At 40.9% G+C, this 21951-nt stretch overlaps 1 protein-coding gene across 1 annotated transcript in view; it reads right to left on the reverse strand.

Annotated features, from left to right (window-relative positions):
* ESYT1 (extended synaptotagmin 1) overlaps positions 1–21951 on the reverse strand; it is an 869597-nt gene that overhangs the window by 441753 nt on the left and 405893 nt on the right. The window contains exons 6-8 of the mRNA XM_044083745.1: positions 5539–5628; positions 5140–5195; positions 4150–4270 (exon numbers count right to left, since the gene is read on the reverse strand). Coding sequence (XP_043939680.1) covers positions 4150–4270; positions 5140–5195; positions 5539–5628 — 267 coding nt within the window. The remainder of the gene's footprint in view (positions 1–4149; positions 4271–5139; positions 5196–5538; positions 5629–21951) is intronic.

Here is a 21951-nt window from a genome sequence, read left to right on the forward strand (position 1 = left end):
CATGTGGTGCGGCGGGATTGGGATTTCTTTAGATGTAGCATTTCTAACAGAGCTGGGTCAGACATAGCTTTGTAAGTCAAGCAGAGATCGCCTCTTAGTAGACGATATGAGACAGACAATAGCTAGAGTTTTTTGAGTATGTCCATGTAGGACATGTGTTTAAGGCCTAGGATCCTCTTTGTGAGGTACTTTTGTGGCCTTTCTAGTGGCTGCATGTGTCTAGTGAGGTACATGCCAAATGGGGCATTATATTCTACTGGCCTAATGAGGGAAGAGTAGAGAGAGATGACGACCTCTTTCTTCCTGGATGCAAAACCCTTAGTAATGAGGTGTGCCACATAGAAGGACTTTCTGACCACAGTGGCAATGTGGTGGTCGATGGAGAGGTTGCTGTCAACCTGTGTCCCCAGATCTCTTATAACGCCTTCACTGTTCAGTGGGCTCCCATCGATGTGGTAATTAGTGGGAACTGAGTTTTTCCCAATGGGGATGACAACGCATTTTTTGGCATTAAGCTTAAGGCCATGGTTTCAACACCAGTCTTTGGTCTCAGTGAGGCCTTTCTGTAGGATGTCTACATCACTTGGGGAGTTAATAATGTCTCCCAGCTTGCAGTTGTCTGCAAACTTGGTCAGCCAGAGTCCCTCCATGTTGGCCTGGACTTCTGAGAAGTAGACGCCAAAGAGGAGAGGACCCAGGACAAATCCCTGTGGGACTCCACTCATGACTGGTTGGCAGTCTGACTTGGAGTCCGCTACTTTCATACTGTAGGTTCTATCTGTGAGCCAATTTGTAACCCACCTAGTGATATGAGGGCTGATGCCTAGTTTGGTGAGTTTATCAATAATTCCTGAGTGGGGAATGGTATCAAAGGCCTTGGCCAGATCGAGGTAAGCTGTATGTACTGCCTTGCCCTCATCCACAGCACTGGTGACTGACTCAAAGAAGTCAACCAGATTGAGCAGGCATGATCTAACTTTCACAAAACCAAACTGAGTGGGATCTACAGTTTGGAGATTCCCTACATCCTTGTTAATTAGGTCCATGATGATATGCTCTATAGCCTTACATATCAGACTCGTCAGGCTAATGGGGCAATAATTCCCAGTGTCTGTAGTCTCTCCCCCTTTACGGAGAGGGATGACTGTAGCAGTGCACCATTCAGTAGGGACAAAGCCTGAGGTGAGGCTGTGATTGAACAGGGCACACAGATGTGGTGCCAGTTCACCCTGTAGTTCATGTAGAACACATCTAGGTATATTGTCAGGTCCCATGGAAGTTGTACTCTTGGCCTTGGACAATGCAGCTTTAACCTGTGCTGCAGTAATGCTGGGTGCCTGGCATTCCTCCAGTATTGTGATTGGTCCTTTAGGGGGGAGAGAGGGGTAAAGTTGGTACTGAATCTGTGAGCCAGTATGTTGGCAATATCTGTTGGCTCAGTATAGGAGGTACCATTGTGCAGTAACTAAGAGCAAACCAGTATATTGCCATGAAGATTCTTTATATAACTATAGAAGGCTTTGTGGTTGTTTTTAGTGTCTGCTGTACACCATCCTTTCCTTCAATCATATATTCCAACTCTGAGGTTATATCACCAAGGAAAAACAGGATATCCCACTTCAAACAATTCTGTTTCACAGCTGTGATAGTTATATTTCCAAATAATTGCAATATGGAAATTTACATCAGATCATTACAAGTGAACCGGATGAGAATGACCTCAAGACTAATAATGGCCTTGATGTTCTAATAAAGTTAGCAGAAGAAGTTAAGATTGTCACAGTTACGATGCCTTTACAAATCCACCTTTGCAAGAAATCAAGCAAAGCTGATGATCTCCAGTACTGCAGTAACAGTTAATGACATAACAGCACTTATGTCCACTTGTGTTTCTTCGTGTTTGTCCCAAAACATTCTTGCAGTTTCTTGTGAAAAGTACAAAATATCCAAACTACTTATAACAGATCAGAGCTAGCCAGCAGCACTCCATGAAGAAGAGTGAAGCAGCCCAATGGCTTTGTACTACTTGAAGTTTTTGTCCCACACCATAACAGCAAACAACATTAGAATTGTAAGGGGAAATGCAAGTAATGAATTTCTAGAGTGCTTGCCTGAGCAGTCATTATGTTCTCCTTGTATTATAACAGAATAAGTGATTCCTCAAGCACTGCAGATGACGCAGTACACAACAAAATGTTTGTGCATCAGCATCCTAAGAAATCAGAAGACTGAACACTTATGTTATAAGTACACTGGCCAGGCATCTACTGCATCAGTAACAAATAGTACGTTACATGAGACAGAAACGATAAAAACATTCTGCTTTTAACAAGGTGTGTTGCGATTACAGTGAGATAGTGATAAAAAGTTCTCTCCTTTGTCACCAAAGTCATCAACAGACGATACTGCTAGTGACAGCAGTTAGCATACCATTTTGTTGTCAGGCAGTTTAGTACTCAGGATTAGGGCTACAACTTGCTCATGGGCCTCACCTTGTAGTCTACAATTTATATATAGGTTTACTATTAAAATGTCGAAGTTAAAAAAAAAAAAATGGTACTTAACAGCGAACTATGTCACCGAAAGTACACATCACCTAACAGCCCTAATGTCAAAAATCAGCTGTTAATGCCGAAAATGTCGAACATGACATTTTATGACAGTTAACAGCAATTCCACCCTTGCCGTACCTCCCTAACTAGTGCCCCTAACATCCTGTGTATGCAGGGGGGCAAGCTCCCCTGCACCCCCCCACACCCCCTTAACTATATATTCCAACTTCAAGATCGCACTACAGTGAGAAAAGGGGTGTATTTCCCTTACCGAACTGTACCGCAATCCCTGTACATAATCGAACGTACATATTTGCGAATGCACAGTACATTCGCATATGTGACGTTCAGTTATGTAGCTTACACACATATGAACTATTCGAACATCTGTAGTTCGAATAGTTCATTTGCGTACAATGCAATACGTCAGCATTGTAATAGCAAACTATATATATATATATATATATATATATATAGATATAGATATATATATATATATATATATATATATATATATATACATATAGATATATATATATATATATATATATATATGGGTCCACTTCTAAATTTCGAGATCCCACAATCTCGACTTTCAATATCCCGAACCCATACCATGACAAGTTCTGAAAATATGTTCTTGCAGGGGGGCAAGCCCTCCTGCACCCACCACACCCCCTGCAACCTAAATATACTAACTCCTAGATTGCTGTTTAGTGAAAAGAACGGTAATGTAGATCGTTATACAGTACAGAACAGGAACATTACCATTCTCTTCACTGAAGTGCGATCTCGGAGTTAGCATATTTAATTTGCAGGGGGTGCTGCAAAAACATGTTTTTAGACGTCATATATATATATATTTTTTTTTATAATTTCAAGATTTCACAATCTCGACGTTATGTGTTCAGGATATTGAAAGTCGAGATTGTGGGATTTCAAAATTCCGTAGTGGACCCATATATATATATATATATATATATATATATATATATATATGTGTGTGTGTGTGTGTGTGTATACAATAAACTGGATTGTGACTGAAGTCTGTCTGAAATGTAGCTTGTGATTTTTTTACTAACTTTGCAACAATGTCTTGGCTGAAAAAGGGCCATCACAGCTCAGTCAAACTACTTAAAATAAAAGTAAAACAAGACAGTGCTTCTGGGGTTACCCCTGAAACAAGTTACTTACTAGGGTTACTTGGTTAACAAATTAAATAAAATGGCTCGGTACTCTACAAGCTTCACTGCTGATCACTGAATGCACTGCTTGACAACAAGGCTTCTGCTGTGCTGATGTAACATCACAGCAATGCAGCATTACTGCATCACATCAGTACAGGATCAATGTTAGGGCAAATTTTTGTCAAGGACAATTTATGACCATTAAGCACTGCATATTTTTATGTAATATATTCTGACATTTTAAACTCTTCTATATTTCTTGTTTCACTGTGTTAGATCAGCACATTAACACAAATCAAGATAACCATGTTTGTTTAACATAGACAAAAAGGTTAAATATACATTACATTTATGTATGTATACAAGCATGTTTACACACACAGTAAGCAATATGGCCTGTACTTTCTTACCCGTGGCAAAGGTGAACGGAGCTGTGCCACATGCAGGTCTTGCACCAGAGGAACAGTCAGTCTGTTAGGAAGCACCAGGAAGGAGGAGATGGTTTCGAGAATCATAGTGTCTGACATTGAGCTAAAATGAGACAAGACTTATGCTTAATGTGTACTTCTAGGATTCAACATCTGAAACCTTGGAAAAAAATGTTCCCCTTTCTGATTCATAATATTGCAGTCCTGAAAATAAATGTAGTGACACTGAACTACCCCGAATACAAAGGAAGTTGAGAACTGTTTTTCTTGCTGTTCTAGACAAAAAAACTGGTCCACTTTCCTCCCACATACCAAAGAGATGCCATAGGTGAACTTGTGATCCTCCAAATAGCTCAAAGTTATGTGTGTGTGTGTGTGTGTGTGTGTGTGTGTGTGTGTGTGTGTGTGTGTGTGTGTGTGTGTATACATCCTGCGAAGAGCTGACACCTGGCCAGAATTATTTGCTCTGCCTTGCACCGGCTGAGTGCTAAGACAGGCTCCAACTCCCATGTGACCCTGAATTAGGCTAACTTGTAATCACAGAATGAATGAAAGTTTTAGCTGTATACACTGCATGGGCAATCACCAGAAAATACACTGAAACTATGCAACTGCATTTTATGGGTAGATAATAATGTTCCTTCTAGGTCCAGAATTTACAGTGATTTTGGAGAAGCCTTTCTACTGACCATCATGGCTTTTCAACATTTTTAACCTGAAATCTCAACAATGAGCATGATTCCTCATATTGCCTCATGAGTGTATGCAGCTGCCTAGCCAAAATTCACTTACATAACTCATTTCTAAGTTATAAGGATCCCTGTGGAGTGAGGTGGCACATAAAGACATAAAAGGCAGATGACAATGTCCTAGCAATGCTATGGTGTACTGTATACTGGGAACATGGTTATTTTACAAATGCAGTAATCTTCAATGTCCATTATCTCACTCCACAACTTAAAGGATACTTACTTAAGTCCAGGAATGTCCAGCAAGTTTGTAAGGCCTGTCCAGTTTATAGTCAGCTTCTGTAATTAAAACAGAAAAAAAAAATCACTGCAGTATTTTCAACTCCACTATCAGACTTTTTGGCATTGCAAAATGCCTAAAAACTTTGTTTATGAATGTTTAATACATATAATGCATGTCTGTTCACTACAGACATTTTTCTGCATCGAAAATCAAGATTATAGGATAGAAAGTTTGCAAAAATTTCTGCAGAACAGGAGAGAATAGAAAAAATAATTCACACAAGAAATCATTAGCTTTACTGTATATTTTAACATGATAATGCGGGCACGTTTTGACAACACATGGTGTTCCTTATACATTAAAGATAAATGTCTCTTTGTAATAGAATTGATAACTTACTGGTCTGCGAATGAAAAAAAGAGTGATTGCTCCAACAATAGGCACATTCCCAATAAGTGGCTCCAGGATCACCCGCAGCATGCCGTGCAGCTGTATTACAGAGAAACATGTGATTAATGGCAGTACTGGCTCACAAAGGGAATCAGGTTTATGGTGTAAAGTGCAAATAACAGCATGCACTACCACTAAAAGAAAAAAAATGTGAAAACACTTACTTACTTACATCTGACTCTATTTTAATTATTCAACCAATTACACTACTATACAAAAGCTGCAATCATGTCCATCAAACTGCCAGAGGATTCAGACTCCCTTCAAGGTCAGTCAGTTGTCAACAGATTACTTTCAATACAAAAATTACCTAACTTGTGTTCTTTGATTAAACAAGGAAACTCAGGAAAACTACTAGACCTGGTTTTGTAAGAATCTATCACTATCTGACAGAAATCAGTTCTGAAAGTATCTTATATGGTTCACCTGGATCTCAGTGCAAGCCTGCATGTCACACTAGGTTTCCCTGTAAAGTTTTAAGTAGTTTTAAGCAGTTTGTATTTTACCACAGTAGGCCAGCAGCTTCCTCAGTCTTCAGGCACGAAGGACAACCTGCTTGGTCCCAGCATGTTTATCCCATGTAATTTTTCACCGCCTGTGTACCTACAGAAAACACAGTAGAACCATGCAACACATTGCAAAATAATACTTTGCATCTTTTGCACCTAAACTAAAGATTAAGAGAGAAAATTAAAGTATTTTAATTATTTCAATTCTGCTTAAGTATGTAAGTTGCACTTAGTGACCTGCGTGGTAATAATACTTTGTACTTTTCTGCTCTGTTCCATCTGTTTGCATTTTTAAGTTTGTCCTGGGACTTTAGTCTTGTATTTTTATTAACAGTTGTGGGAAAATAGTTTTTCTGCATTATTCAACACTTCTATTTCCACAAGTAGAATTACTTGTAAAAGCTATCCATTTGTATTTAAACCCTGCTAGTCTGTAGTCTTGTAATTTAATTCATAGTTGTGAAAGACCAATGTATTCCTGCAAAATTTTGAGCCTTGGTCACTTATTATTGCATTTTTTCCATAAAGAGTGTTACTGATAAATTTCTGCATAGTCCAGTGCCTTAGACTATAGTAGAAGAAGGTTAACAGTGAGACAATTGCCTCTGCTACAGTTTGTGCTTCAGTGCTTTTATATTCTGCTTATATTTTAACAGCTTAAAGTAATATTCTGTCTGTCCCATCCCCAGCTAACACATTAAGCTAAAGTTTCGGAAATAGCTCCAATATTGCCTTCATTTGGTTGTATGCCTCTCTAACTAGCCTGTTTGGTTTTCTCAACTCTCTCACCCTTATTGCTGTTGTTTTATAATAAGGCTAAGTCTCTGGCCTCTACCCTTATGATAATCTGATTTCCAAAGTCTTTCCCTCCCCTCTTTTAGTGGTACAGACTGCTGTGTAGACTATTTATGCACTCTTCCTACTAATTGTTTTCCAAAGATCCATGACAATGAGTGCCCACCCAGTAAACTGATATTGCTTTTTTTTTCTTTGAACAAGAAACATCTTTATTAAAGTATCATGTATGACATTAGCAATCTTACATTTATATAAATGAAAATAAAACATACCGACACAACCTCAGTTGCAAACATTATACATTTATAAACAATGCCAACACAACTGTAGATGCAAACATTATACATCATTTGTAATATATCCAGTCATTGTCAAACATTACATAACTCATTCAAATCATGTCTTCTTTACACCTTAATCCTCCTCTGCATGAACTGACCCCACAATTATTTCCTATGTAATTTGCTCCTACCCTTTTCTAAAGATCCCAATTCCAGTTGTTTTATCTCTGTTACTATCTTCACTACTTCTAATAGCATTGGTTTTGACTTTGATTTCCATTTTCTAGTAATTTTTGTTGGCACCCATCATAATTTGACTCAGCAAAGCCTTATGATGTCTAGGCAATGCCAAGTCTGTATCATAGCTCAAAAAATTATTTCCCTAGTTACACCAATCTGCTCACCCAGTATCTCCAACAGAGCAGTTTGCAGGGAATCTTTAAATTCTGCCAACTCATTACACTCCTAGAAAATATGTCCCCAGTTACCTCTTTCTTCCTCATCACACCTCCAACATTTGCTGTCTACCTGCGGAAATATTCTTTGGAGTCAACTTGGGGTAAAAAAATACCTATGCAAACACTTCAAGCAAAGATCCTAAATCTTCTAGACTTTTTTGCATATCTGAGAGACATCCATATATCCCTCCATTGTTTCTTTGTGAATTGCATATTCAGTCTTTCTCTCTTCCCAATCCATTCTAACCTCCGCTGATTGATTTCTTATAGTTACTGCAATATTTTATATGCTCTACTAATTATTCCTTTCCTAACTGCAGCTTCTATTCTAGATTCTACTAAATACTCTACCAGTGCTGGTCTTTTGTTTGGGGCTATATTAGCTGAGCGAAAGTCCATTTGAGCGAATACGTAAACGTCGACACATATTGCACAAAGCTGACTTATAGCGAACATACAAAAGTGCGATTTCGGAAATGTCAAATTACCATGGTTGGCCCATCTGTGGAATAGCTGTATAAGGTAAGTGTTGGATAGTTACGGATTTTCGGGTTAGGGTGCAGGTTAAGGTAAGTGCATAGATAGGTTTTGTATGTTAGATTTAGTGTAGGGTTACAAGTAGGGTTTTGTTAAATGTATGTATGTGGATTATTTATTTTGTTTGTGTATATTTTCATAGGGGAAGTGTGCGGTAGTTACGGACCTTAGGGTTAGGGAGGGGTTAAGGATAGTGCATAGATAGTTGTGTAAGTGGTGTTTAGTGTAGGGTTAGAAGTAGGGTGTTTGTGCTTTACTTTAGGGTTAGAAGTAGGGTTTGGTTAGTGTATGTATGTGCTTTATTTATTTTGTTTGGGTAGGTAGTATGTAGCGGGTGGTGGGGTTGGCAGAGTATGACAGTTCAACATTTAAAATTTTGCGGTTTACTGCATCTGGGATATCCACGGTTCGAGCAATAGGTGTCGGGGTTTTAGTATTCTCTTAATAGTATTTTCGCTCTTGTAATATAGACCCTTTTGTTTAGGACCCCCTCTATTTCTTTCTGTTTGCCAATACTCTGATATCAATCCTTGATAGGGAAAGGCAATCTCTAACCTGCAGTCCAAATAAGTTCTTGGTATCTTCCCATTCTATTACCTTTCCCTCGCTAGTTATTTCCTCCCAATACCTTGGTTCCTTTGACAGTTTTTTCCAATAAATTCCAGCCCCCTCTTGCCTATGGTCTGTATCCCTAACTGCAGTTATCCCTATTGGCAGAATCTTCTTTCTCCATTTTCATGTTGGCTTAGTTCTTAGAATACTTTCTGCCACTTTATGAATATAATGTTCTGTATGGTTAGTGTTGTTCTCCTTAAAAGTATCTATCCAAAATTTTAGTCTCTCCTTCTTTCTTGAGGTTTCCCTGTTTCGTCATCATATCTTTCTACTTTGAATTATAGTTTTCTGCTTGTGCTATATATAGGAGCCTTAACTGTGTTCCTCAGAAACACCCCTTGGAATCTGGTAATCCCAATCTGCCTTGCTCTACTGGAAGAATCAGCTTAACCCACTTGACTCTTGCCATCTTCCCCTCCCAGATAAATTCCTTCAACTCATTGTTAATTACTATCCACAACTTTTCCTCTGGCTGACAAAAGTACGCCTGACATATGTATAAAACTAAAGGGACTAAAAACATTTTAACTGCTTGTATCTTACTATCGATATTCATATAACAGAGATTCCATTTTCTTAGTTTGTGTATTATCTTTTGTTTAGTCTCTTCACAGATATCATTAGCTGCCACACCAGAATAATATTTTAATTCATATTTTTAAATATTTCATTTTATCATGTCCCCATAATATGGATATTGCTGAACCAATTCGTGTGTGGGTACATTATTTACAGCTATTGCCTTTGTTTTAGCTTCATTAATTTTGTATCCTGAAAAGATCTGAAATTGTCTCAAAATGCTCCACAACACTATAACTTCCCTTTCTGGTTTTGTCAGGTATAAAATAATATGATCTGAAAATAGAGGCAGCTTTTCTTGACTACCATTCCAACTATATCATTTCTGAGTCTCTTATTTATTTATTTTTTCTGCCAGTGGTACTAAATATAATGCAAATAACAATGGAAAGAAAGGACACCTCTGCCTGGTTCTTCTGCTCAAGCAGAAATTATCAGAGAGGTCCTCACCCATTTTAATTTTCACCTCCAATCCCTAATATATCCTCCTAATCAAATCAACCTTACAATTTTATCCGGGAATGCAAATGCTTCCATTGCTCTGCTCATAAAGTTCCAGCTTACTCTTGTCGCTTCCTTCTGGAACATCAGTGTTCTGTTAATGTTGTTAAATATTTGCCTCCCCTCCTCAAAACCACACTGATCCATATCTGTCAATTTCTGCATCACGTTTGCCATTCGTTTGGCCATTACAGACACAAACACTTTATAATAATAATAATTTAGTATTGAAATGGGCCTGTATAAAGCTGGATATGATGGAAATTTACCCACTTTTAGGTATTACAGCTACCACCACTTTCTTCCAGGATGTTGGTACTTGTCCTCCTCCGAAAATAGTCTTAAAACCTTCCAGATCCTTATCAGTTTTTTCCGTCCTAGCTTCCAAACTTCCAAATAAATAATATCTATTGCTGGGTACATTCCTGTAGCTTGCTTATACATCACCATTTTATTTCATCTCCTCCTAGCCTAACTGTTAGTAACTGAGCTTCCTCTACCTCTAACCTTGGCATATTTAATTCTTCCATAAGCATTTCCGTTTGTATGTTTTCTTGACTTCCATATTTATCTGATTTATACAGACTTTCATAACCCAGTACTGTTCTTGGGTAAACCTCCTTTACTTCATATTGTCTTCTGCTGATTTTCCAGGAGCTCAGCAAAGCCTGGAGTCCTAGACTGCATTCAAGAAGTGTTTTACTTGTATCCATTGTCATCAAGGCTTAGAGCATCTAGGTGGCAGTCAACTAGCAATACCTGTATATTTACAGTAAACTCTCAGTTAATGGGGATTGGTAGATGCAGGATAACTGTAGCTTCTTGTTGCTTGAGAGTTACTATTAAAAATAGGCCTGACTAATACTGTACCCTATACTATTTGTGTAGTTTGACTTGTTCTTAGGTTGGGGAGAGAGGGAATTTATTCCTATCTTCCTTTTTAAAACTCTAAAACTCTAAAAACATAAGGTATGTTTCTGCAGGAGGAACAGAAAGTGCAACACATGAAAATTGTACTGTATTTCTTGGATTTTTTTTTCCGGGTTGCCTGAGAGTTCTGGTTGCTTGAGTTCCGGTTAACTGAGAGTTTACTGTAGTTGAATTCAGTATAGGCTAAACATTAAAGTTAGTAGAACTTAGTACCATTTAGCATAATCTACTCTGATAAAGCACCCTTAATAACCTTCTAAAACCAATACACCACCCCCTTGTAGCTCAAAAATCAAAGGATTGGACAGAATGGATATGCAATTTCCTAACTTCTATGTAGCCATCTTGGTGGACATGGGCATCTTGAGACAATGTAGCAATTGTCTTGTTTACTAGCAACTACTTACTCCTTAAAGAAGCAGTCACAGTCTGTGTGAGGTGTATGTACACAATGCCACTGGAGGCTAAACTCTTACATACAAGTACATATCAGGTTGTCGAAACCACACACACAACAGCCATCTCACAAAGTACACAACACACACGTACAATAACAGATGCTGAGGCACTTAATAGCAATCTTCCTAAACAACAGAGATTGCCCAGATCACCTGTTGTCAAAACTATGCCTCAACAAGCCCAAAGACACTCAGAAAAAAACACCACCTAACACCACACATACTGTCACTCTGAGTGGAGCCCCAAACGCTAAACCCCTAAGGCAAGCAAGCACTTCCCAGGATTCTTGCCATAAGGGACTTCATTGTAAGATATACTGATGCCCCTCTAACCAGGATGAACAAGAAGAAGAGAACTGTTAGTCACTTATCTGGGGCCAGAATCTGCCAAATCATGCATGAACTCAAGTCATTACACCACATGTACCAGTATGATTCCATCATAGTCCAGGTAGGTGTAAATGGCCTGAAATGTACCTCCCTAGACTATATGAAAAAAAACATTATGGAACTTTCAGACTTTGTGTCTCAGGCTGGGATGAGCCTAGCATTACCCAGCATATCAACAGCACAATGCCACAATATGAGAAAAAATAATTGATTTCAATAACTGGATGTCTTTCTGCTCACATTCTAATGGGATCCAAAATTTGTCAGCTTGGGAGGACATGAGTAACAGATCATGTTGCTTTGCCAAGGATGGTCTGCACCTTTCCCCTCTAGGCTTTTGAATATTGGCTAAAACTTTATCCACCACCATAGTACCTTTTTTATGCAATGCCAAACTGATAAACCTACCAACATAGCAAAATCAACTCAACTAAACCTCAACATGTCACTGTTCAATGCCAGGAGCCTAAACAAAAAATAACTACACTCCCTCCAAGCCCTCCTCACACTCGAGAATGTAGACATTTGTGCAGTTATTAAGCCATGGTTTAAAGAAGCAGAGAGTATCCCGGCAGTGCAAGGTTTCTGTGCCTTCCACACTTTTAGACAAGTAGCTGCACAGAGAAGGGCTAAATAAAGAGGTGTCTTGATATACATCAATAACAAGCATACCTCTAGGGTGGTCAAACAGGATAACATGCTGAAATTACTCCACATGCACATCACCATAGACAAAATCCCATACCATATCCTAGTCAGCTACAGGTCCCCCTCCATGTCCCAAAAAGCTCACAATGCATACTTGGACCTACTGGAGACACTTTCCACCCAACCTAACACCCTACTTATGGGATACTTTACTCCTCTACAGAATGGGAATCCTACATGGCCTCAAATCTACTGGCACAGAGATTCCTAGACTTTGAAAATACAAACACCCTTGACTAAACAGTGAATACGCCCACTAGAGGCTCACAAATATGGGAGAATGCTGCCACCCCCCCCCCCCATGTCTCACTCTCCCTGGCAAGATGTGATTATAAAGCTGTCTCCTTCAAAATCAAAATCAGCTCTGTAATCCCATTAAAACCAGTAATGGTTGGGAACTATTCAAAGGCAAATTACATCATTTTATTAAGTAATGGATTGTCAAAATTCAATGCTACTCCAAACAGAGAACTTAGCAACCTACACTGAATTGCTCTCAGAAACTCTATACAACCATGTCAATGGCTGCATAGAGGCTGCTGTGCTTAACAGAAGAAGGGCCAGGACTAGCCCCAAAAACAAACCATCATGGTGGCATCCCAAATTAAACTGGATATACAACAAAAGGAAAAAAAATATAGCAAAATCGGAAAGTGTAACTCACATAAAGACAGAAACTCTCTCATCGAAGTAAACAGGCAATTAAGGGAGCTAATTAAGTCAAGCAAAGCCATGTTTGAGAGTAAGATTGCCTCCCATGTATAAGACAACCATAAGACCATCTACAGTTATGTCAGAAACCTCAACGGCAGCACACAGCAGTGTGCTGAACTGGTGGTTACTGGTGCCACATACTGAGCCTGGCAATATAACAAACCTGTTAGTAGACACATTTAATTTCAACTTTACCCCTCTCTCACCCCAACCAGCCTCTCACAAATAACCTCATACCTAACCCCTCCAACTATAAATAGGGAGCATGTACTGGCCGTATTCACTAAAGTCAAGAGCACAGCTACAATGGGCCCTGAGAACATCTCAGAATGCCTCCTGAATAGTCTAAAATATGACTTTCCAGGACCCCTGGAGTCATTATTTAACTACAGTCTTAAAACAGGCTTTGTGCCACGTGAATGGGGGATTGCAAAGGTCATCCCTCTTCATAAGGGAGGACCTATAGCAGATCCTGGAAACTACAGACCTATTAGTCTGACTAATCTTATTTATAAATCCATGGAAATAATTGTCATGGAAATTAGCAACAAGGACATAGAAGACCTCCACACACTGGATCCATTCTAGTTTGGGTTTGTCAAAGGAAGGTCATGCTTACTGAATCTGCTGGACTTCTTTAAAAAGGTCACTACGGCAGTGGATGAGAGGAAAACAGAGTATACTGCCTACCTAGATCTGGCTAAATCATTTGATACAATATCCCACTTGGGTATTGTCAACAAACTTACGGAACTGGGTATAAACTCCTTTAAAATATACTGGATAGCTAGCTGGCTCTCTGATAGGACCTAGGAGGTTCAAATTGGTGAGAAACCTCCACAAAGAGGCCAGTCACCAGTGGAGTCCCCCAAGGCAATGTGCTGGGCCCACTCTTCTTTGGCATCTATTTCTCAGATGTCAAAGCCAATGTCAAAGGCCTTTGGCTGACCAACTTCACAAATGACTGCAAACTGGGAGCAGTCACTGAATCCCTCAAAGATGAGAACACCCTTCAGGAAGATCAAATAGAGACAAATCCTTGGTTCCAAACCCATGGCTTAAAGCTCAACACCACAATATGCATTATAGTACATTTTGGGAAGTCTACTACCCCAGGTAACTACGTTATCAATAAAACACCCTTAAAAGTTGATACACTAATCAAGAATCTGGGAACTCAACCTAGCCTTCAACCAGCATGTGTCCAATGTAGTAAGAAAATCCTTCTGTGTTGCTCAACTTATAAGCAAGGACATGGCATCTAGGTCCAGAGAGGTCATGTACCACTGTACTTGGCCCTCATCAGACCCATCATAGAGTATAATACCCCTTTGGTATGTACCTGACCAGACACATGCAGCAACTGGAAAGTCCACAAAGGTTCATTATAGAAAGAATACATGGAGTAAACACAATGTGCTACGCTGATCACCTCAAAGCCCTGTCTCTTTACCTGGTATCATACTGAATTCTGAGAGAAGATCTTTGCCTGGTATACAGGGCATCCCTGGACCCTGTTTTGATAAACCTTTTGCATATTCACAAAACAAACAACATCAGAGCTACTAGATTAAAAAATCTAAATTTTGGTTGCAAAATAAATAGGACATGTTAAAGAGAGAGAGAGAGAGAGACATGTTTCTCAGGGAATTCCCATTCTGTGTAACATGTGAAGCAGTTCCTCCCTATTCCATTTAAACACAATGTGGATTAATGGATGGGTAATTGGAAATTCACCCCCTCTTTGGCTCCTATGTCTGATGGACAGTGGCAGTCAGTAAACCACCACCTATATAAATCAAATGTGTGTATCACTTTTGGGGTGCACACTTAGGCTTATAAGAGCCCTAGTGGCAGTTAGCCTAGTCTACATCTATGATCCTATGAACCTCTGTACCTGTGTACTGTCTGTGCAGTAAGCTGAACTAGTACTACTGTCTTCAGCTCTGGCTTCCTCACTGGAAATGTTATTACTCACTGATGCCCCCCACCACCAAACATTGTTCACTCCACTGGCTTCCTCACTTATAATAATATTATTCATATAGCTACAGCCTCCCTACACACTGTCCACTCCACTGGCTTCCAGACTCTGGGAATGTTATTTATTATTCATGTACCCTCAACAAAGTACAGTTGTGTACCTACCATAAATGTAGATGTTCGCGTGTATTCACTGTTGCAGTCATTACACTTGGGTTATCCTGCTGGCAGGCTACCCGCAGTCGGCCTGAATTCCAAAGTCTAGGTCCGGCGTCGGTTGCTGTCACCTCTTCCCTGACGTCAGTGTGCCAGGGGTATAAAAGATGCAGCCAACGCCATTTTCCTCAGTTTTTCTTGCCCCAGATGTCAAGTGCCCCCAAATTGGAAGACTGAAAATTATGCCAATAAGCATGCATGCACAAAAATAAACATTTACTTCATCTACAAGCAAATACACCACATAGGTTGTATAGGATAGAGAAGTACAGATAAGTCCCAGCAAAGAAAAGGGGGATGGTGGGTGGGTAACCTGGACTGCAACAGTGAATACACTCGAACATCTACATTTATGGTAGGTACACAACTGTACTATGTTCATCGTGTTTCACTGTTGCAGTCATTACACTTGGGTTGAATCCCAAAGCTGAGGTTGGGTGGCTGGGTCTAAATAGAATTAGGAGAGGCTATAAGGCCCTGCAGTGGCAAAGCCTGCTCTGGATTTAGAGTAGTGAGGTAGGTGGTAGTGCATGGTAAAAGTGTGCACTGAACTCCAAGTTGCAGCCTCTAAAATGTCTTTGATTGGTACTCCTCTGAGGAAGGCTGCTGAAGTGGTTGCTACTCTGGTTGAATGTGGCCTAATGCCCTTAGGCACTGATTTGCCATGTTGTGAAAAGCAGAAACGAAAGCAGTGGCCTATCCATTTTGAAATAGTCTGCTTTGAGATAGCCTTTCCTTGTGATCCTGCAGCATATGCTACTAAGAGTTGCTCAGTCTTTCTGAAAGCCTTAGTTCTGTCCAAGTAGAAGCGTAGCTGTCTGTATATGTCCAAAGAATGCAGGAGTCTCTCACCCTTATTCTGTGGGTTTGGATAAAAAGTAGCAAATGAATGGTTTAGTTAAGGGCCACACTGGACATTACCTTAGGCAAAAATGTCGGGTTCGTCCTCAGAGAAACCCTGTCTGGATGGAAAATGATAAAAGGTTCCATAGCCATGAGTGCCTGTAACTCTGAGACTCGTCTTGCAGAGGTTATTGCTAGAAGCAGAGCTGTTTTCTACGATAAGAACTTTATTTCAGCTGTATTGGTCAAAAGGCGGCAGTGTGAGTTTTTCCAAGACATAATTGAGGTCCCATGCAGGTACTGGTGCTCTCCTTGGAGGTCTTATGTTTTTGGCCCCTCTGAGATACTGTCTTAGCAATGGATGTGAAAAAATTGGTGGTTCCGTACTGTAATGAGCTGAAATGGCAGAGCATGGATTTTAATTGATGAAAAGGATAGGCCTTTGTCCAGCATCTCAGTTAGGTATTGTAAAATCTGAGGAATATTCGGTACAAATGTGTCAATTCCTTGTGCCTGGTTCCAAGCACAGAATCTTTTCCATTTTTCTGCATAAGATTTTCTGGTACTGGGCCTCCAAAATGACATCCATCACTGCTTAGAGAGAGGTGTGTTCTGAATGGCTACATTATTTGCCATGCTGCCAGATTTAGGGTTCTGAGTTGGCTGTGCAGGATCTGATTGTTTCGTTGGGTCAGTAAATGAGGAATTAGAGGCAATGTCCAGGCTGGGCCTTGAGACAAGCTCTTTAGGATTGGGTACCAGTGCTGGCTGGGCCAGTCTGGAGCAATCAGAATCATTTTTGTCTTCTCTTGTCTGACCTTTAGGAGTACCTTGGCAGAGGAGGAAAGGCATATACTGTTAGGGTTTTCCAGCTGAATGATAGAGCATCCACTTTTCATGCTTGCTTGTGATAAGTCCTTGTGCAAAATCTCTGTAGTTGGCAGTTGTGAGGGGAGGCAAAAAGATCTATGTCTGGGCATCCCCATTTCTTTATTATCATGCTGAAGACTTGTGGATCCAGTTTCCACTCGTGGGGATCCGTGAGGTTTCTGCTTAATTCGTCTGCCAGCGTATTTTTCTTTCCTGGCAGGAATTGTGCTTGCAGGAGTACTTGATAAGTCAATGCTGTGTCCCACAAAGTCAAGGCTTGTCTGCAGAGGGGGTAGGAATGTAGGCCTCCCTGCTTATTTATGTACCACATGACTGTAGTATGGTCCTTCCTTATCAGTAGTTGTCCAGGATGGAGTAGATCCTTGAAAGCGGTCAGGGCATTCTGAATAGCTAGCATCTCTTTTTGATTGATATGAAGATGCCTTTGGCTTGTGGGCCATGTGCCCTGAATACATTTTCATGCCTTGTGGGCCCCCCAGGCATAATCTGATGCAACTGTTGTTACTGACTGCCTGGCTGTGGGTAGGGTGAATGGCTGTCCCTTGTTGTGGTGACAGGCCTGCACCCACCATCGAAACTCCTGTTGCAGGCAAGGAATGAGGGTAATTAATGTTTCCAGGCTGTGACAATGTTGAGTCCAAACACTTTTTAGATACCATTGTAGTTTCCTCATATGCAGTCTAGCATATGAAATTAGCAGAATGCAGGATGCCATGAAGCCCAAAGCCTGCAGAATATTTCTTGCAGATAACTGGGTCTTTGTTGCCAACATTTTGAAGTAAGAAGTCAGTTGCATTTGTTTGTCTGGCGTGAGATAAGCCATCTGCGCAGTTGTATTTAAGCTTGCACCCAGGAATATTATCTCTTGAGAGGGTACTAGTTTTGATTTCTTTTCGTTTACTGTGTACCCTAGGCAAATTAGTAATCTTTTTACAAATGCCAGATGCTTTAGTAGAAGGTCCTTGTTCTCTGCTTGAATAAGGCAATCGTCCAAGTAAAGATATATTTGAATTCCTCTTTGTCTGCAAAATGCAAATACTGGTGCCAGGCATTTTGTGAAGACCCTGGCCGCAGTAGATAAGCCAAAGGGCAGTGCAGAGAATTGGTAGTGCATTGAGCCAGCTATGAATCTGATGTATCTTCTGCAAGATTGTCTGATTGGAATATGCAGGTATGCCTCTTTTAGGTCTAAAGTTACCAGCCAAGCCTTCTTGCCCAGCATGGGCAGAAGCTGCTGCACAGTCAATATTTTGAATTTTGGAACGTCCAGAAATGTATTTAGAATAGACAGGTCCAGTATTGGTCTCCAGGCTTTGTCTTTTATGGGTACCAAGAAAAGTATTGAGTAAAATCCTTGCCCCTGCTCTTGCTGTGGTACTTGCTGAATGGCCCTCATGTCCATAAGGGATGAAACTTGTTTTTGTGCCTCTGCCCATTGATTGTGTGGCAGGTCTGGCATACCTTTTGCCCTTGGCAGGGTGTGAAAGTGGAACCTGTAGCCCTGGAACACTATATTCAAGACCCATTTGTCCTGGGTGATCATGTGCCAATTTTGAGAAAAAAGTGCTAGTTTTCCCCCTAAGGGGGCTGCCAAAAGATAAGTGCTTGGTGCTGGCAGAGGAAAATCATTGGGACTGTTTTCTGTACGGCTGTGATTTGTCTTCTCCGCTTTTGGAGGTAGAAGCGCCCCACTGTTTAGGCCTGTATGAGCCCTGGGGCTGGGATCTACCTCTGGGGCATCTGTATCTGCCTCTTTGTGGCCTGTCTGACACTGGAAAGGACCAATTCTTTGTAGGCCAGTTCCTGCTAAATCTGGGTGGCTGTACCTGTAAGAAATCCTTGACTGTTTGCATAGATTTAGCTTTGTCCTCCATTTTCTTCAACACCTCGTCTGCTTTAACACCAAACAAGGTATCATGCTGTAATGGAGCATCTAATAATTTTGCTTTAACATGATCAGGCAGATTCTGTTCCTTTAACCAAGCATGCCTCCTAATGACAGAACCCATAACTGCAGCCCTGCAAGAGGCTTCCAGAGAATCAAAACCACATTGCAATGTATGCCTTCCCACTTGTTCAGTTGCATGCAATAAATCCTGCATTTCCTTATTTTCTGCACAATCAGAATTTGACAACATTTTCTGTTCTAGCACAGCCAAAGTAGCAGAGGTGTAAACCTTTTTTCCCCATCTGTCTAGTGCCCTTGAATCTCTATCAGAGGGGATAGGGTTTTTTGCAGTAGAAACCTTGACCACTTTGGGACCCTGAGAAATAGTTTCTGGGTCAGCAGCAGGGTTTTTATAAAGAAATGTATGTGAATCTGGAACCCTGTAGTATCTGTCTGGTTTAGCAGGGGCAGGAGGTAAAGAGTCAGGAGAAAGTCCAGACTCTGAAAATACATCATCTACAATGTCTAACACAGGAGGAATAGCCAAAGGCCTGTGCTGAGGTAGTAAAAGAAAATCTCTAAGCCTTTTCTTAGATTCTGAGTAGTCTTGGCTCTCCCAGTGGAAGTGCTTCCTCATGTTATGCAGGGTTTCCCCAAAAGAATAATCCTCAGGTGGTGAGGCTGAAGGGATAGATTCTTCAGCATCAGAATCCTCGTAAGGAGGAAGAGACCCATTCCTGTTCAGAAGAGGAGTCAGAGGAAATGGAAACCTGATATGAAGATTCATATTCTGTCTCTTGCCTAGGCCTCTTGTCAGGAGGGGGAAGGGAACCCCTGATCAAGGTAATTAGGTCTTCGGCCATTTTGAGCATCTGCTTTTTAGGCATGGAAGTCTGTCCAGGAGAATGCTGTACTTGTTTCTTTGTCTTTAGAACTGCTTTAGTCTTTGCTTTGGAAGCTGAAGTAGGCTTTACATATAACTGTGTAGGTCTGAAAACACCCTCAGAAGCCAATGCCTACTCAGCGGCTCCAGACCCATCCAAGGGAATAGTTTCCGAGTGTCCAATACCTTGAGTATCCAGAGGCCTAGCTGGCTCCACGTGGGAGTCGTCAGCAGCCTGTGGCTCTGAGGTAACAGGTGTCAGGGGCTGAGAAAGCGCCTCACTGAGAACCGGCGAACCAGTGACTGGCTTAGCGGAAGCCTCATCGTCTGTTTTGGACCTCGGATGACTGTCCTTTTCTTTTTCCTTGCGCTTTTTATAAACACCAGTCGCCAGCTGTTCCAACAGCATTATATAATTGAATCTTCGGCCAAAGTAATGAAAGGCAAAATCATACCGACACTTAATAGTGTGTTGGTTAAATTTAGCACAAAACCGACAGCTAGCAAAGTTGTGATCAGGGCCTAGGCAAGGAATACAGTAAGAATGAAAATCCTTATGATGTATTTGCTTCCCACAAGAAATACAGTTGTTAACTTTTTCTGACATCGGACTGGAGCAAGAAAAAAGTTTCCCCAATGGGGTACTTAGCTTTAATGAAGACTTCGGATCTGAAATTCGTTTTTGAAAATCTCAGGAGTCGGCCGACCAGCACTTGCAAACTGCTTTTGCTTCGGGCACCACGCGGCAAGAAAGACTGAGGAAAATGGCGTCGGCTACATCTTTTATACCCCTGGCACACTGACGTAAGGGAAGAGGCGACAGCAACCGACGCCAGACCTAGACTTTGTAATTCAGGCCGACTGCGGGTAGCCTGCCAGCAGGATAACCCAAGTGTAATGACTGCAACAGTGAAACACGATGAACATCCACTGCCCACTCCACTGGCTTTCTGATGAGAATGTTATTATTCATGTATCCTCATCCCCCACCCCCAATAAATGGATCAGTCTATCTCTAGTTCTTGTCCTCATACATTACAGACATCTGCTTCTTGGCTTCCTAAAGGATCAGCAAATATGCCTTTCTAGGCACAAGGTATAATGGAATCCCCTCCCAGAGGCCATATTAAAAGGGTGATTCTAGTCCCGATTTGGCCCATTTGGTCCACATACCAGTCCTGCCAGAATAACCTCTACAGTTTCATCTCTGGTTTCCTCCTTCGTATAGTGCTATGGACTGTTGCTTCCCTCATCAGCACAACTGAAAATAATACATCTGTAGTTTATACTCATTATACTGTAGGCCTACATACTTTTATCCGCTTGATGCAAGATTTAAAATCAAAACAACAAAACCAATTATGTTTACTAGACCAAAAATCTTCTTGAAGTTTTTAACTACAAAAACCTTTCCCTGCAGAGCTGGAAAGCTGTGCCCCTGGACTCTATGTTCTCATGAGGCTGCCTGTGGTGCAGGGCAACATCCACACACATACTACTCAACACATCAATCAGCTTTATATTCCACACACATGCTACACAACACATCAATCAGCTTTATATTCCGCACACATGCTACACAGCACATCAATCAGCTTTATATTCCACACACATGCTACACAGCACATCAATCAGCTTTACACTCCACACACATGCTACACAACACATCAATCAGCTTTATACTGGACTGGGTAGCAGCAGGCATAAGGCTCATCCTACAGAGGGCACAGTTTCAGGGGCATATGTGTGGAGGTTATTTTCTATGGTGGAGACCATTGAAACAAATGCACAACACTTGGGTGGGCAGGGCAGTCCAACTGATACCAACCTCAGTTAATTCCACTCACTATTTCTTATGTGTGATTTAAATATATTTACTTCTTTGTCAGGACAGATTCACTTATGAAACATCCCACTTCAGGTCTGGATAACACAAGTTGCTCAGCAAACACCTCTTCTACATCCTGCACCATGAGAATGTTGATGTGCAGCATGACGGCAACCAGGTTGGCCATACTGGCCGTTCTCCAGCAGGTAACCCATACCCATTACCTGAGATGTCCAAGCCACAGCTGGAGCAGATGGTGGTGCCTGCAATGGAGACAGAAGTAGGCAGATATATGTTGTGAATTGATGGCCTCCTGGAGTGGACAGTATATTCTCTTACCAGGTTGGCCCTT

This window comes from Protopterus annectens, chromosome 9.part0 (genome assembly GCF_019279795.1).
Source record: "Protopterus annectens isolate FY-2018-M chromosome 9.part0, PAN1.0, whole genome shotgun sequence".
NCBI lineage: Eukaryota > Metazoa > Chordata > Ceratodontiformes > Protopteridae > Protopterus > Protopterus annectens.